General features: G+C 42.2%; 1 protein-coding gene across 2 annotated transcripts in view; it reads left to right on the forward strand.

Moving 5' to 3' along the window:
• The first annotated feature begins 3,207 nt into the window (after positions 1–3,207).
• Positions 3,208–16,936, forward strand: part of LOC121551209 (metalloproteinase inhibitor 2) — a 54,633-nt gene continuing 40,904 nt past the window's right edge. Inside the window, exons 1-5 of one of the 2 annotated variants that reach the window (XM_041863764.2) lie at positions 3,209–3,478; positions 5,480–5,547; positions 7,923–8,025; positions 9,507–9,628; positions 9,802–10,576. In XM_041863764.2, the coding sequence (XP_041719698.1) occupies positions 3,346–3,478; positions 5,480–5,547; positions 7,923–8,025; positions 9,507–9,628; positions 9,802–9,951 (576 nt within the window). In that variant the 5' untranslated portion in view covers positions 3,209–3,345 and the 3' untranslated portion in view covers positions 9,952–10,576. Of the gene's footprint in view, positions 3,479–5,479; positions 5,548–7,922; positions 8,026–9,506; positions 9,629–9,801; positions 10,577–16,936 lie in introns of those variants that run through there. The other variant, XM_041863763.2, reaches the window with a different exon arrangement.

Genomic DNA, 16,936 nt, shown 5'->3' on the forward strand with positions numbered 1-16,936 from the left:
GTCTTTCGTTCTAAATGTTCCATTGCCATACTGGCATGCAACGTTCTTATCCCTTGCTTGCTAGCTAGCCAACTACGGCTAACTTACAGTCACGTCAAAAAGTTCCGCCAGAATAACAGCAAAGTAGCTGCATTTGCATTTGTTTAAGCTGTTTTTAGTGACATTTATTTGGATACATCCATAACAATGAGCTAATGAGGCAAGATTTCGCCTGGCATAGAGAATGTGCTCACTCGTCAGGACACTGTTGTTCAGAGGAGCTAGCCAACAACACAGCTACAGTAACACAATCACTTCAAACTGAAGCTGGAAAGACTGCAAATTAGCTGCGTTTTGTTTTACCTTTTTTCAATGGACATTTTTTTGTACATATCCATAAAAATTATGCCAGCTGATTCATGATTTAGACCGGCTGAGAAACGCTGCCTGCCTTTCTGTCTCATTCCGACTCCCGACACGTTCAATACTATGGGACAGCAGGAGATCGAATTTGAATATTGAAACAACGTTGCAAATGTCGGAGAGACAGACAGCAAGGTTTATACAAATCGCCGCTGTAGAAAACTAAATGTTAGTCTAAAAGAAATGTGAGATAATGTCCAGATGCTTTTTATAGTGGAGATCAAGTTTATAAAGTGCCTGACTGGGTTGATGAAACAGTGGATTGCGCAGTCAGACAGAACAGTGTAAATAGGCATTTTAATGTCATAGATTTAGCTGGTGGTAACTTGTGGAATAGACACCTGCTGGAATGCGGTTTTAACCAATCAGCATTCAGGACTAGACCCACCCGTTGTATAATGTACTGTACCCTACTCTACTGTACCGTGCTCTACTACACTGTACTGTACTCTACTGTACTCTACTGTACTCTACTGTACTCTACTGTACTGTACTCTACTGTACTCTACTATACTCTACTGTACTGTACTCTACTGTACTCTACTCTACTGTACTCTACTGTACTCTACTGTACTGTACTCTACTGTACTGTACTGTACTCTACTGTACTGTACTCTACTGTACTCTACTGTACTGTACTCTACTGTACTCTACTGTACTATACTCTACTGTACTGTACTCTACTGTACTCTACTCTACTGTACTCTACTGTACTCTACTCTACTCTACTGTACTCTACTGTACTGTACTCTACTGTACTCTACTGTACTGTACTCTACTCTACTGTACTCTATTGTACTCTACTGTACTGTACTCTACTGTACTGTACTCTAATGTACTCTACTGTACTCTACTGTACTGTTCTCTACTGTACTCTACTGTACTGTACTCTACTGTACTGTACTCTACTGTACTCTACTCTACTGTACTCTACTGTACTGTACTCTACTGTACTCTACTGTACTCTACTGTACTGTACTTGAGTTTCTTACAATTGAAGAAAGGGCCTATGGACTCTTGATCTAGTGGTCTTGGTCTTGAGACCACTCAAGACCACATACATTTGGTCTTTAACTTGTCATGGTCTCAACATATTGGGTCTTGGTCTGGATCTTGGGGACCAATGTCCTGGCATAAATCTTGGTCTTAGCTCCTGGATATAGTCTTTGGTTTACAATCCATAGGCAACCCAATTTGAAGAAGACAATACTCTCTGATCATTGGCTGATCACTCCCAACCCATAGGAATCCCCACCCAGTTGACTACTTTTAAATGGTGGAAGCCCTCAATGGTAATGTCTATACTAAAACGAGTTATATCCATCTAGAGTCCTCCATTAATCTCTATGATTGACACTTGACGGCGTAACAGCTGTTATTCTGCCAACATAAAGATAGGTAGTGATAATTTAATTATCTAATAACATAATTAATTAGATGCACAAGTAATTCAATCAATAAACACGTTTCAGATTCATACAATCAACACTTAACATTTTACAGAGAACAGTAGCGATTATACTTCTCTAAATTAAATGTAAAGGTTTTGAAAATCAGGTTAAAAATCATGTTTTTACCATTTTGTTAATTTGGTATGCAAATAAAATTTTTGACATGTATCTGTAATAGAAGGTTAATCAAAATGATCTCTACTGTGCATGGTTCTTCCTTTATTGCAACGTTTTCACTATGTTTCGGTAGTGACAAATTTAATGGGGTGGTAGGGAATTCAGGTAAATATTTCAAATCTGCAGTAAGCGTGTGAATAATATACTGCATATTCCTATTGGAAGACGTGTGCTGAAAGTTTGGTAAAAATAGGATACTTGGGTTTTTTTTTTAAACCCCCAATTTGCACAGCTTCTGCAGAATGACCCATATACTGTTAATCTGTAATTAAAAAGTTAAAGGTCCATTAACAGTCTAGCCTATGTCATTACTATTTGTTGATTTGATGAATTTTGAATTAAAGAAGACAATGGTGTAAAGTAACTATATAAAAAATACTTTGAAGTACTACTTCAGTATACAGTATTTATACTATTACTCAAGTAGTATTTTACTGGGTTACTTTCACTTTCTATGAAGGTATCTTTACTTTTACTCAATGACAATTGGGGAGCCTACTTTTTCCACCACTGGGCCTAGGTAGCCTAGCCAACCGAAGTTATATAATATAAACCAAAGTTGATCACATTCACATTTTCTCTTAATTTAGGCTATAAATACATAATGTTACCACTTTGTTTCCCCTGGCCAGATGAGACAGGGTGCATAGAGGCTTACAGTTGATCAGACTGATACTGCATGTCAGATCGCTAATGTTTAGGTGTAGGCTGCTAAAACATTTCTCTAAAGAGTCTATTGGGAGTGAGTTATTTTCCTGTTTGCTAAAATAATACCGGTGGGAAGATGATAGCCCGCTCTGATTTATATAGACGTGTGCCATGCCCGACCTGCACGACCTGTGATTTCTGTGAATCTGATTGGTCACAGAGGTGGCATCACATTTCTTTCTCCTGCTCTAAAGCTACCCCAGGTGATTTATTTTACTGAAAGCAACACAACTGTAAGGAATTCCAGTAGGCGTAGCCTAAAATGTATCTTTCTGATTCATCCCCATTGTTTAATTGAAAGACGGACAATTTATGTAATTTATGTTGAGCCTGCTCTGTGGTTGTCTCATTAGGCAGGGGATTTTTGTAAAGGAGTGGCTGTGGTTCCGGATTAATAGAATGATCAGCCTACCACTGGCTTTGTTCTGACTGGGGGAGGAGCTCACAGCCTGCAATAAAAGGCGGCTGATTCAATGTAGTACGTGTATGTAGAAGGCTTTATTGGTTTCTCGTAGTTACTGACTGAATTGTCGTGGGGTAAATATTTTCCTTCCACGCAATAGTTTTTTATTCTATAGCGTCGACAGTAAAATAATTAGTTTCTAAAATGACTTGGTCGGTAAGCAGTTGTTTCATTAGTCTGGTAGTACTGTTCCTTTGGCAGGTCGATGAAATCTCAGAAGCTTGCACTTGCATGACTGTGCTGCATCCTCAACAGGGTTTTTGCAATGCAGACGTCGGTAAGGCAATTTTGGCAACATTTCTTACTTCTGGAGTTTCTCTTCACATGTCGATAGGCTGCGTACTACACTATCAATGCGCATCATGCAAAAATGTTAGGAATTTTGTGGTCGTTGTAATGTTAGCATTTTGAGGACATGATCATTAGGCATATATTTACATCTTCTCACAAGTAGTTACATTAAGTCAGCAACAGTAAAATGGGCTACACCTGGGGTTTATTCATTAAAGATCTAACGAAACGGAGGGACCTACCTGAATTTGTCCAATAGAAACTCGTTTACTTTTTCGTTTGGAGTAAATGGAATTGGCGTAATGATTAAGCCCCAGGTGTTATATTTTTCTCTAGGCCAGGTATGGGCAACTCCAGTCCTCGCTCCTGATTGCTGTCACTTTTGCCCCTGTTAAAACACCTGACTCCAACAATCAACTAATCATGACCTTCAATTTAGAACGCAATGAGTTAAATCAGTTGTGTTTGCTAGGGATGGGTGTTAGGTGACCACTCACGCCCCCGAGGACTAGAGTTTCCCCATCCATTTACGTTTTAGTCATTTAGCAGACGCTCTTATCTAGAGCGACTTACAGTTAGTGAGTGCATACATAATTTTTTTATTTTTCATACTGGCCCCCCGTGGGATTCGAACCCACAACCCTGGCGTTGCAAACACCATGCGCTACCAACTGAGCTACATCCCTGCCGGCCATTACCTCCCCTACCCTGGACGACGCTGGGCCAATTGTGCGCCGCCCCATGGGTCTCCCAGTCGCGGCCGGCTATATGCCTACAGAATACTTATTTGTCCAGAAGCTAAATTAGTGTATGTGGTGTAAATAATATTTTCTTACATTTAACCTAAAGCACTGTTGTACTGCTTGTTTCAAAGCAAATGTTCAATTCAACATGACTTGACATTTTACACAAGTAGTTACATTAAGTCAGCAACAGATCTCCTGAGTGGCGCAGTGGTCTAAGGCACTGCATCGCAGTGCTAGCTGTGCCACTAGAGATCCTGGTTCGAATCCAGGCTCTGTCGCAGCCGGCCGTGACCGGGAGACTAATGGGCGGCGCACAATTGACCCAGCGTCGTCCAGGGTAGGGTAGGGAATGGCCGGCAGGGATGTAGCTCAGTTGATAGAGCATGGCGTTTGCAACGCCAGGGTTGTGGGTTTGATTCCCACGGGGGGCCAGTATGGAAAAAAAATATGTATTCACTAACTGTAAAATACATATATTTTACAGTCTGGATAAGAGCGTCTGCTAAATGACGTAAATGTAAAATGTATTACAGAGAACCTATCAAAATGACTAGGCCTACATGGCAAATGGGCTAGGCTACATGTCTCAGCTATTATGTCACTGATCTGTAAGATGTACTCTCACTCATTCAGGGTTTGGCTCTGTTTATCATGCGGCTAGGTTTAACGGTTCTTCATTCTACTGAGAGATATTTCCATGCTTTTGACGTCTCGAGTTGATAGAAGTGTTACCAGCACTTTACCAACTGCTTGAGTACAGGCACCTCTTATAGGATAGGTTAGTCCCTGTAAAACATGAATACCGGCATTGTGAAATTAAGATGTACGCACCGTCTGTCCTGTGCAGTATGCTGAGGGTGGTACGAGCGGCTATACTTGACCTTTCAGATCAATTTAGGCCTACCATGAATCAGATTACTGCTTCAGTTAGTGAAGAGGTGTAATGACATGCAACACATGATTCCCTGGGGACAGTTCCTGTTGAGTTTATGGACAACCGTTTTAAGCGAAGAGCTGTCCTTCTTGGTATATTCTCCAAAATGATTGAGGGACACATTGCGGGATATGAGATCTAATTGTTTGGAATGATTGCTTTGGCTTTGCTGCTGAGGGCGTGAGCTCTGTTGGTAGAGCATGGCCCTAAAGCCTGTGACATCTTGGGTCTGTAAAGGATTCCATGTACTCTCAGATCCCACAACACCCTGAATCCATTAGTGTCTAACTATGTTTCTCTCTTCTAGTGATCAGGGCAAAGGTGGTTGGATTGAATGTTGGGTCTAACACCAAGTATGACATCAAACAGATCAAGGTATGATCAGCCTTTTTATTAAGTGGTTGTTCCTTCCTGCACTGGAACATTGAAGCCCCCTGAACCCCAGTCTGACAGCTGGTCCCAATTCGCTCCCTGGCCCAACCCTTCAATGTTTGCAGATCTGGGTAGGTATAAGCAGTGTAGTTGTGGAGCTTCCACCATATGAAAAAAAAAAAAAAAGGTTAACTTCTATAGAAATGCCTCTTGATTTAATAGTAGAGATTTTATTATTCAGTCGCTGTTCCAACTGGCCCTTGACTATGGCAACATCCTCTATATGAACTCCGCTGCCGCTTCATTAAAGCATCATTACATTCTCTACCAGAAAGTTGGTTGGCCCTCTGTCACAGGTTGATACATTGCTATGTTTTCATTTATAAAGTCCTTTTACAAAAATTCCCACTGTTCCTTACATCATTACTAAGACATGAGTTAGCCATCCCTGAGACTGGGTGTGGTAACTGGAAATTCCTTTTGTCTCTACGGAGTTAGGTAAACCAGCTTGAAGTATTTATTTTTTTGCACCTGAATTTGTGGAACCATCTTCCAAATGTTCAAATATTTGTTTTGGTGACTCTCGGACAATTCAGAAAGATATTTATTTAATTTTTATGACGGTGTTCTTTCTGCTTGCATTTTTTTTTAATACACTGCTCAAAAAAATAAAGGGAACACTTAAACAACACAATCTAACTCCAAGTCAATCACACTTCTGTGAAATCAAACTGTCCACTTAGGAAGCAACACTGATTGACAATAAATTTCACATGCGGTTGTGCAAATGGAATAGACAACAGGTGGAAATTATAGGCAATTAGCAAGACACCCCCAATAAAGGACTGGTTTTGCAGGTGGTGACCACAGACCACTTCTCAGTTCCTATGCTTCCTGGCTGATGTTTTGGTCACTTTTGAATGCTGGCGGTGCTTTCACTCTAGTGGTAGCATGAGACTGAGTCTACAACCCACACAAGTGGCTCAGGTAGTGCAGCTCATCCAGGATGGCACATCAATGCGAGCTGTGGCAAGGTTTGCTGTGTCTGTCAGCGTAGTGTCCAGAGCATGGAGGCGCTACCAGGAGACAGGCCAGTACATCAGGAGACGTGGAGGAGGCTGTAGGAGGGCAACAACCCAGCAGTAGGACTACTACCTCCGCCTTTGTGCAAGGAGGAGCAGGAGGAGCACTGCCAGAGCCCTGCAAAATGACCCCCAGCAGGCCACAAATGAGCATGTGTCTGCTCAAACGGTCAGAAACAGACTCCATGAGGGTGGTATGAGGGGCCGACGTCCACAGGTGGGAGTTGTGCTTACAGCCCAACGCCGTGCAGGACGTTTGGCATTTGCCAGAGAACACCAAGATTGGCAAATTCGCCACTGGCGCCCTGTGCTCTTCATAGATGAAAGCAGGTTCACGCTGAGCACGTGACAGAGTCTGGAGATGCCGTGGAGAACGTTCTGCTGCCTGCAACATCCTCCAGCATGACCGGTTTGGCGGTGGGTCAGTCATGGTGTGGGGTGGCATTTCTTTGGGGGGCCGCACAGCCCTCCATGTGCTCGCCAGAGGTAGCCTGACTGCCATTAGGTACCGAGATGAGATCCTCAGACCCCTTGTGCGACCATATGCTGGTGCGGTTGGCCCTGGGTTCCTCCTAATGCTAGACCTCATGTGGCTGGAGTGTGTCAGCAGTTCCTGCAAGAGGAAGGCATTGATGCTATGGACTGGCCCGCCCGTTCCCCAGACCTGAATCCAATTGAGCACATCTGGGACATCATGTTTCGCTCCATCCACCAACGCCACGTTGCACCACAGACTGTCCAGGAGTTGGCGGATGCTTTAGTCCAGGTCTGGGAGGAGATCCCTCAGGAGACCATCCGCCACTTCATCAGGAGCATGCCCAGGCGTTGTAGGGAGGTCATACAGGCACGTGGAGGCCACACACACTACTGAGCCTCATTTTGACTTGTTTTAAGGACATTACATCAATGTTGGATCAGCCTGTATGTCCAGACCTCCATGGGTTGATAAATTTGATTTCCATTGATAATTTTTGTGATTTTGTTGTCAGCACATTCAACTATGTAAAGAAAAAAAGTATAAGATTATTTCATTCATTCAGATCTAGGATGTGTTATTTTAGTGTTCCCTTTATTTTTTTGAGCAGTGTATGTTTCTGTAATTCAAGGCTCCTCTGTAAAAGTGACCCTGGTTAAATAAGAAATGATTGCTTGCAGATCTACAAACATCAAAGGGTTAGTGTTGAGGGGATGGGGTATAGAGTGGGAATTAGGAAGACTGACAGTGCCTGAGAGCTGCAGTCAGTGCGGTTCAAAACTGTTTGACAGATCCTTCTTTTTCTCCTTGTGATTGGCTAGATGTTCAAAGGTCCTGACCGGGTTATCCACGCCGTCTTCACTGCATCCTCCCCAGCCGCATGCGGCGTGACTCTGCAAATCAACAAGGAGTATCTCTTCACAGGTGCGGTTCTCACTACGTTACCCAAGTTCCATTGCCAGCAGTGGTTAACCCTATCAGTCCCGAGACCCCAGCAAAAATCTGCTTTTCATTTATTTGCATGTCCAGCCCTTACATTTAGCCTCGCTGAAGTGTTTTTTTAATTTTATTTTTAGGACAACCAGGGCTACAAGTGAAACGCAAAACAATTTGACATAAACAGTTGCATTCATGAGTTTTATTGACCAATGTAAAGAAATATTAGGTCCGCCAAAGCAAAAACCTGATAAAAATTAATGTCAATGCTGTAAGTTCAGAAATTGTTTGCTCAGTTGGAAATTGATATCCAACTAGTCGGTGACAACTGTGTGGAGTTTGGTGTTTGTGACAACTATGTAAGCGTATTACATTACTGAAGACACTATGTCCTTGGATTTCATATGATGTATGTAGAAGAACACTTAACTTCTAACTTGTGTGCTTCAGAGCAAAATATGTTAGGTTTGTGTGTTAGCGTTTCATAAATGGCTTTTAATAGTGACTCTACAGACGTTTTTGTAAAAGACTGGCCCCTTTTGGGATCTGCCCTTGTCTCACAAACCCCTCTCTACCTCAGCCCCCGTTAATCACAAACTAATGGTTGGTACCAGCGGATGCAGTAGACATGGACTAATCCAATGTTACAACCCAGAAGTGTGTATCTCAAACACACTGTTTTAAAAGGGATTAGAAGTCCAAAAACTGCCACTCATTGGGTTAAACTGCTTAAAATGCTTACAGCATCATGGCCTGCTCTAAACTATTGACTTCACCTTGTATAAGAAAACAAGTGCCTTAGAAACAATACATTCTCTGTACATCTTCAAGTTACACTTTATAATAATTTACAAATGCTTACACGTTTACAATTCATTAAATGATTATGAAACAATGTTTATAATGCTTATACAGTGTCTATAGAAAGTCTACACCCCCTTTCAAAGTGTTCACCTTTTGAAGTCTTATAGCAGGGGTGAAAAGTCATTCCACGGAGGTTTGAGTGTCTGCAGGTTTTTCCTTTCAATTAAGACTTAGACAACCAGGTGAGGAGCTCCTTACTAATTAGCTGTGGTGAGAAAAAGTACCCAATTGTCATACTTGAGTAAAAGTAAAGATAACGTAATAGAAAATGACTCAAGTAAAAGTCACCCAGTAAAATACTACTTGATTAAAAGTATTTGGTTTTAAATATACTTAAGTATAAACCATTTCAAACTCTTTATTAAACAAACCAGACGGCACCATTTTTATTTTGTATTACTTACAGATAGCCAGGGGCACACCAACACTCAGACATAATTTACAAACAAAGCATGTACACTACATAACCAAGTATGTGGACACCTGCTCGCGTAACATCTGTCGTGGAAATTCTAACCAATAAGGAGAGACATTGTTATTTCTTCAAAATGATAATACTTTTATCGACTTAATTATTGCAATAACTCACTATCTCCTGTCTGTAGGCAAGCTGGTGACTGGAAGGATGTACGTATCACAGTGTGGCTATAATATGCCCTGGGAAGACTTGAGTGCCACGCAAAAGAAGAGCTTGACTCACCGCTACCAAAGCGGCTGCGATTGCAAGGTGTTTGTGTGATGGGAATTATTGTGATATTACTGTACACCAATATTTACACAGCACTTTTTCTAAAAGGAAGTATACTACTCTGGTCACATTGGTAAAACGCATGAGCTCGAGTATTGGGATAATGATCTGTCAGTGATCTTGGTCTTCTGTCTCTCTGCTCCGATCCACAGATCATCCGCTGCACTTCCCTCCCCTGTCCGATCAGCGCCCCGGATGAGTGCCTGTGGACGGACTGGTTGTCCAACTATGGCCAAAGTGGACCTCAGGCCCAAAACCTTGCCTGTATCAAGAGGAGAGATGGGTCCTGTGCCTGGAAGTAGTTCCTGGATATTGAAGAGCCTTATACTCTACAGGCCATCTGCTGTGATTAAAGATGCCTGCAATTAATAAAAAAAATACACAAAGCTACAAATGCAAATTATGATTTAAATGAAATAAAAGTGCTTACTGGTAACTTCTACAAGTGCAATATAAATATACTACAAATGAAATATAACGCTCCAAGTATTAACTTCTTCCGCTGATCCGTTTACTAGTTTTTAAGCTAACAAAAGGTGTTAATGAAACCCAAAATGGTTCTCAGTGGTGTTGGCCCATGTGTTTTCTTCTAAACAGAACAGTTCCTGAAATGTTATCCTAAATCCTGGGACTCGTTCAACAGGGCACATGGAGAAAGTTCAAATGTTATGTTCTATACATGAGGAACAATCTGGCTTCTCTGACAGGAGGAAAGGAATCATGTCTGCTCTTTTAATGGCATTCCTATCTGCAGCGTTCAACGATTGTTTACTGAATGTGGCTCTGAATTAGTTTGGGTCTAAACCAGGGCTTCAGCTTTGTCATTGACCAACTTAAACACTCTGATTCTTAAGTCGGAAAATATTGGTGTGTATTCTTCGGTGGGATGAATATTCTATTATGTACAATGCTTTGTTAATGTGCTAGTCGGAATTAGGAAACTGACATTTTCTTATTTGCTAACTGGTTGTAGTTATACAATTGCCACATTCAAGTTAGGGAGTTGGACGTTTCCTAGTTTTGACTAGCACAGGAGTGGTACAATAAAAGTTCCACACTGGCTGACATCGCTGTATCATATTCACTATAACTGCTTCATGCTTTTATTCTCTGGCTTATCTTACTATGGACAAAACCCTTTGATTTCTCTGCAACAGATTGTAAACCTGGTGCAGCTCACGTTTGACAGGGCGTGTACGCTAGAGACGGCATCACTCCGTGAAACAACGGCTTCCCAGTAATTGTTAATGGAAAGAAAGTGGTGAGAAGCGGAGTGGGCGGGGGACCGTTGGGCGAAGCAAGCATTGGGCAATGGAGCTGAACGCAACGGGCTAAAGATGGGCAAAGCTTAACTTTATGCAAATCTTCTTTGATATCGTGGGGCAAATAACCTATCAAAGCTCACCATAGCTTCCAACCCCTACTGGATTGACTGACAATGGCTGTTGCTATGTAACACTACCTAGCATGCTTGCTAGTTTGTTAGCACCCACATGAGAGCGAAGCTAGCGTGGCTAGGCGAGATACCGCCCTCCCCCACCCTCCTTTTGGCAAATCTGACCACGATTCCATTTTGCTCCTCCCTTCCTATAGGCAGAAACTCAAACAGGAAGTACCCATGCTAAGGACTATTCAACACTGGTCTGACCAATCGGAATCCATGCTTCAAGATTGTTTTGATCACGCGAACTGGGATATGTTCCGGGTAGCTTGCGAAAATAATTTAGACGAATACACTGAAATGGTGACTGAGTTTATCAGGAAGTGTATAGGTGATGTTGTGCCCACTGACTATTAAAACCTAACCTAACCAGAAACCGTGGATAGATGGCAGCATACGCACAAAACTGAAAGCGCGAACCACCGCATTTAACCATAGCAAGGTGACTGGGAATATGGCAGAATACAAACAGTGTAGCTACTCACTCTGCAAGGCAATTAAACTGGCAAAACATCAGTATAGAGACAAAGTGGAGTTGCAATTCAACGGCTCAGACACGAGACGTATGTGGCAGGGTCTACAGACAATCACGGACTACAAAAGGAAAACCAGCCACGTCGCCAACACCGACGTCTCGTTTCCAGACAAGCTAAGCACCTTCTTCGCCCGCTTTGAGAATAACACAGTGCCACCGACGAGGCCCACTACCAAGGACTGTGGCCGATGTGAGTAAGACATTTAAGCATGTTAACCCCCGGCCCAGATGGCATCCCTAGCCGCATCCTCAGAGCATGCGAAGACCAGCTGGTTGGTGTGTTTACGGACATATTCAATCTCTCCCTTTCTCAGTCTGCTGTTCCCACATGCTTCAAGATGGCCACCATTGTTCCTGTACCCAAGAAAGCAAAGGTAACTGAACTAAATGACTATCGCCCTGTAGCACTCACCTCTGTCATCATGAAGTGCTTTGAGAGACTAGTCAAGGATCATATCACCTCTACCTTACCTGTCACCCTAGACCCACTTCAATTTGCTTACCGCCCCAATAGATCCACAGACGATACTATCGTCATCACACTGCACACTGCCCTATCCAATCTGGACAAGAGGAATACCTATGTAAGAATGCTGTTCATTGACTATAGCTCAGCATTCAACACCATAGTACCCTCCAAGCTCATCATTAAGCTCGAGGCACTGGGTCTGAACCCCGCCCTGTGCAACTGGGTCCTGGACTTCCTGACGGGCCGCCCTCAGGTGGTGAAGGTAGGAAACAACATCTCCACTTCGCTGATCCTCAACACTGGGGCCCCACAAGGGTGTGTGCTCAGCCCCCTCCTGTACTCCCTGTTCACCCATGACTGCGTGGCCAAGCACGCCTCCAACTCAATCACCAAGTTTGCAGACGACACAACAATAGTTAAAATAACCTCTCACTCAACGTCAACAAAACAAAGGAGATGATCGTGGACTTCAGGAAACAGTAGAGGGTGCACCCCCCCTATCCACATCGACGGGACCGCAGTGGAGAAGGTGGAAAGCTTCAAGTTCCTTGGCGTACACATCACTGACAAACTGAAATGGTCCACCCACGCAGACAGTGTGGTGAAGAAGGTGCAACAGAACCTCTTCAACCTCAGGAGGCTGAAGAAATTTGGCTTGGCACCTAAAACCCTCACAAACTTTTACAGATAAACAATTGAGAGCATCCTGTCGGGCTGTATCACCGCCTGGTACAGCAACTGCACCGCCCGCAACCGCAGGGCTCTCCAGAGGGTGGTACGGTCTGCCGAACGCATTACCGGGGGCAAACTACCCGCCCTCCAAGACACCTACAGCACCCGATGTCACAGGAAGGCCAAAAAGATCATCAAGGACATCAACCACCCGAGCCACTGCCTGTTCACCCCACTATCATCCAGAAGGCGAGGTCAGTACAGGTGCATCAAAGCTTGGACCGAGAGAATGAAAAACAGCTTCTATCTCAAGGCCATCAGACTGTTAAATAGCAATCACTAGCACGTTAGAGGCTGCTGCTACCTATTGAAATCACTGGCCACTTTAAGAAATGGAACCCTAGTTCCACTTTAATAATGTTTACATATCTTGCACTACTCATCTCATATGTATATACTGTATTCTATTCTATAATATTCTACTGTATCTTAATCCATGCTGCTCTGTCATTGCTTGTCCATATATGTATATATTCTTAAATTCCATTCCTTACTAGATTTGTGTGTATTAGGTATGTGTTGTGAAATTGTTAGATACTACTTGTTAGATATTACTGCACTGTCGGAGCTAGAAGCACAAGCACTTCGCTACACCCGCAATAACATCTGCTAAACACGTGTATGTGACAAATAAAATGTGATTTGATTAGTGTATCTCAGCTGGAGCAATAGGATAAAGTGGCTCAGCTCTGCTCACCCTGACCAAATGTTACACTTCCAGTGTAGCAGGTAAAAAAAAAAGTATTTTGCGGTACTCCTACTGGAATTCTTTGCAGTTTGGTTGTTTTCTCTTTAAAATGCCCTGCCTAATGGGACAACCACAGAGCAGGCTCAACTTGCCCGGCTGCCATAAATGCCATAAATTGTCCATCTTTCACTTAAACAATGGGGATGAACCAGAAAGATCAGTTTTAGGCTATGCCTACTGGAATTCCTTGCAATTCTTGTGGTTTTCTGTAAAACATTTTAAATAACCTGGTCAACTCTAACCCTGTAACCCTTAAAGTCCCTGCATCAGCTCTAGGATCAATAGGCTCTGAGACAGCTTCTACCCCCAAGCCATAAGACTGCTAAATAGCTATAAGACTGCTAAAAACTAAATAAAATGGGGACCCGGACTATCTGCATTGACCCTATCTTGCACTGACTATATGCATACTCACAAGACTATACAGTATATACACACTATATACACACACACATACACCGAATGTACACTCACACAAAACCCATACATATTGACATACACTACACACACACACTTTCACACTCATCATATGCTGCTGCTACTCTGTTCTTTATTTTACTCTTAATATTATCTATCCTGATGCCTTGTCACTTTACCCTGCCTTCATGTACACATATACCTCAAATACCTCTTACCTCTGCACATTGATCTGGTACTGGTACTCCCTGTATATAGCTCCACATTGATCTGGTACTGGTACTCCCTGTATATAGCTCCACATTGATCTGGTACTGGTACTCCCTGTATATAGCTCCACATTGATCTGGTACTGGTACTCCCTGTATATAGCTCCACATTGATCTGGCACTGGTACTCCCTGTATATAGCTCCACATTGATCTGGTACTGGTACTCCCTGTATATAGCTGCACATTGATCTGGTACTGGTACTCCCTGTATATAGCTGCACATTGATCTGGTACTGGTACTCCCTGTATATAGCTCCACATTGATCTGGTACTGGTACTCCCTGTATATAGCTGCACATTGATCTGGTACTGGTACTCCCTGTATATAGCTGCACATTGATCTGGTACAGGTACTCCCTGTATATAGCTCCACATTGATCTGGTACTGGTACTCCCTGTATATAGCTGCACATTGATCTGGTACTGGTACTCCCTGTATATAGCTGCACATTGATCTGGTACTGGTACTCCCTGTATATAGCTGCACATTGATCTGGTACTGGTACTCCCTGTATATAGCTCCACATTGATCTGGTACTGGTACTCCCTGTATTTAGCTCCACATTGATCTGGTACTGGTACTCCCTGTATATAGCTCCACATTGATCTGGTACTGGTACTCCCTGTATAGAGCTCCACATTGATCTGGTACTGGTACTCTCTGTATATAGCTCCATTCTTGTGTATTTTATTCTTCTTGTGTTACTATTATTATTATTATTTTTACTCTGTTTCGTTGAGAAGGGCTCGTAAGCAATCATTTCACGGTAAAGTTGATCCCTGTTGTATTCTGCGAATGTGACGAATAACATTGGATTTTACTTGAAATTAATAGGAGTGTCTCACACTCTGCAAAAATATTTAGTATTTTGGGTATTTAGCAGCTTCTCTTCCTGGGGTCTAAACAGGAATAAAACAATTACATCACAACAAAACAACAGCCTACATCATAAATAAAACAATACATCATACAATACATTATTACATTTTTACTCTAATAGTACAAATTTACAATATAAAATGTACAATACTACAATAGTACAATCTGTGTGTGTGTGTGTTAGAGTGTGTGTGCGTGTGTGTCCTCACAGCATGTCAATACCTCTCACAAAGAGTTGTGATGCAGTCAATCTCTCCTCTACTTTGAGCCAGGAGAGATTGACATGCATGTTATTGATATTAGCCCTCTATGTACATTTAAGGGCCAGCCATACTGCTCTGTTCTGGTCCAACTGTAATTTGCCTATGTCCATCTTTGTGGTACATATAACTGGGCAGTAGTCCAGGTGTGATAAAAACTAGGGCCTGTAGGACTTGTTTTGTTGATGTGATGTCAAGAAAGCAGAGCAGCGCTTTATCATGGTCAGACCTCTCCCCATCTAGCTAACGTTGCATCAATAGGTTTTGACCATTTCAGTTTTCAATTTATGGTTAAACCAAGCAGATTAGTCTCCTCAACTTGCTCAATAGCCACATTATTCATTACAAGATTTAGATGAGGTTTAGGGTTTTAGATTAGGTTTACTCTACCTGATTTATGTTAGAGGCATCCATTAAAGAACACCCGATCCACGATATGGCAGATAATGTAAAGCCATAACACATACATTTTGTTCAGCAGCAGACTGATTGATAATGTCAAAAGCTGCACTGGTCGAACAAAAACGCTCCCACAATCTTCTTATTATCAATTTCTTTCACCCAATCATCAGTCATTTCTGTCAGTGCCGTACAGGTTGAGTGCCCTTCCCTATAAGCATGCTGAAAGTCAGTTGTTAATTTGTTAAATGTGAAATAGCATTGTATCTGGTAGCATTTATCCCGAAAACTCCCCAGTCCTTAACAATTACAAGCATACCCATAACATGAAGCAGTGACCACTATGCTGGAAAATATGTAGAGTGGTACTCAGTAATGTGTTGTATTGGATTTTCCTCAAACATAACACTTTGTATTCAGAACAAAAAGTGAATTGCTTTGCTACATTTTTAGCAGTATTTCTTTAGTTCCTTATTGCAAACATGATGCATGTTTTGGAATATTTGTATAGGCTTCCTTCTTTTCCCTCTGTCAATTAGGTTAGTATTGTGGAGTAACTACAATGTTATTGATCCATCCTCAGTTTTCTCCTATCACAGCCATTAAACTCTGTAACTGTTTTAAAGTCACCACTGGCCTCATGGTGAAATCCCTGAGCGGTTCCCTTCCTCTTCGGCAACTGAGTTAGGAAGGACGCCTGTATCTTTGTAGTGACCGGGTGTATTGATACACCATCCAAAGTGTAATTAATAACTTCACCATGCTCAAAGGGATATTCAATGTCTGCTTTTTTTTTACCCATCTACCTTCTTTGCGAGGCATTGGAAAACCTCCCTGGTCTTTGTGGTTGAATCTGTGTTTGAAATGTACTGCTCGACTGTGGGACCTTACAGATAATTGTATGTGAGGGGTACAGAGATGAGATAGTCATTCAAAAATCATGTTAAACACTATAATTGCTCACAAAGTGAGTCCATGCAACTTATTATGTAACTTATTAAGCACATTTGTACTCCTGAACTCAGGTTTGTTGGCTGCCCACTAATTGTCCACATCTGATCTTAATGAGTGCTTGTTTCCTTTGAAATGGCTCTGTTTGAATAGACTAAAATGAACAGCTTTGTATGACTTTAAA

The sequence above is a fragment of the Coregonus clupeaformis genome, unplaced genomic scaffold (assembly GCF_020615455.1).
Source record: "Coregonus clupeaformis isolate EN_2021a unplaced genomic scaffold, ASM2061545v1 scaf0047, whole genome shotgun sequence".
Lineage (NCBI taxonomy): Eukaryota > Metazoa > Chordata > Actinopteri > Salmoniformes > Salmonidae > Coregonus > Coregonus clupeaformis.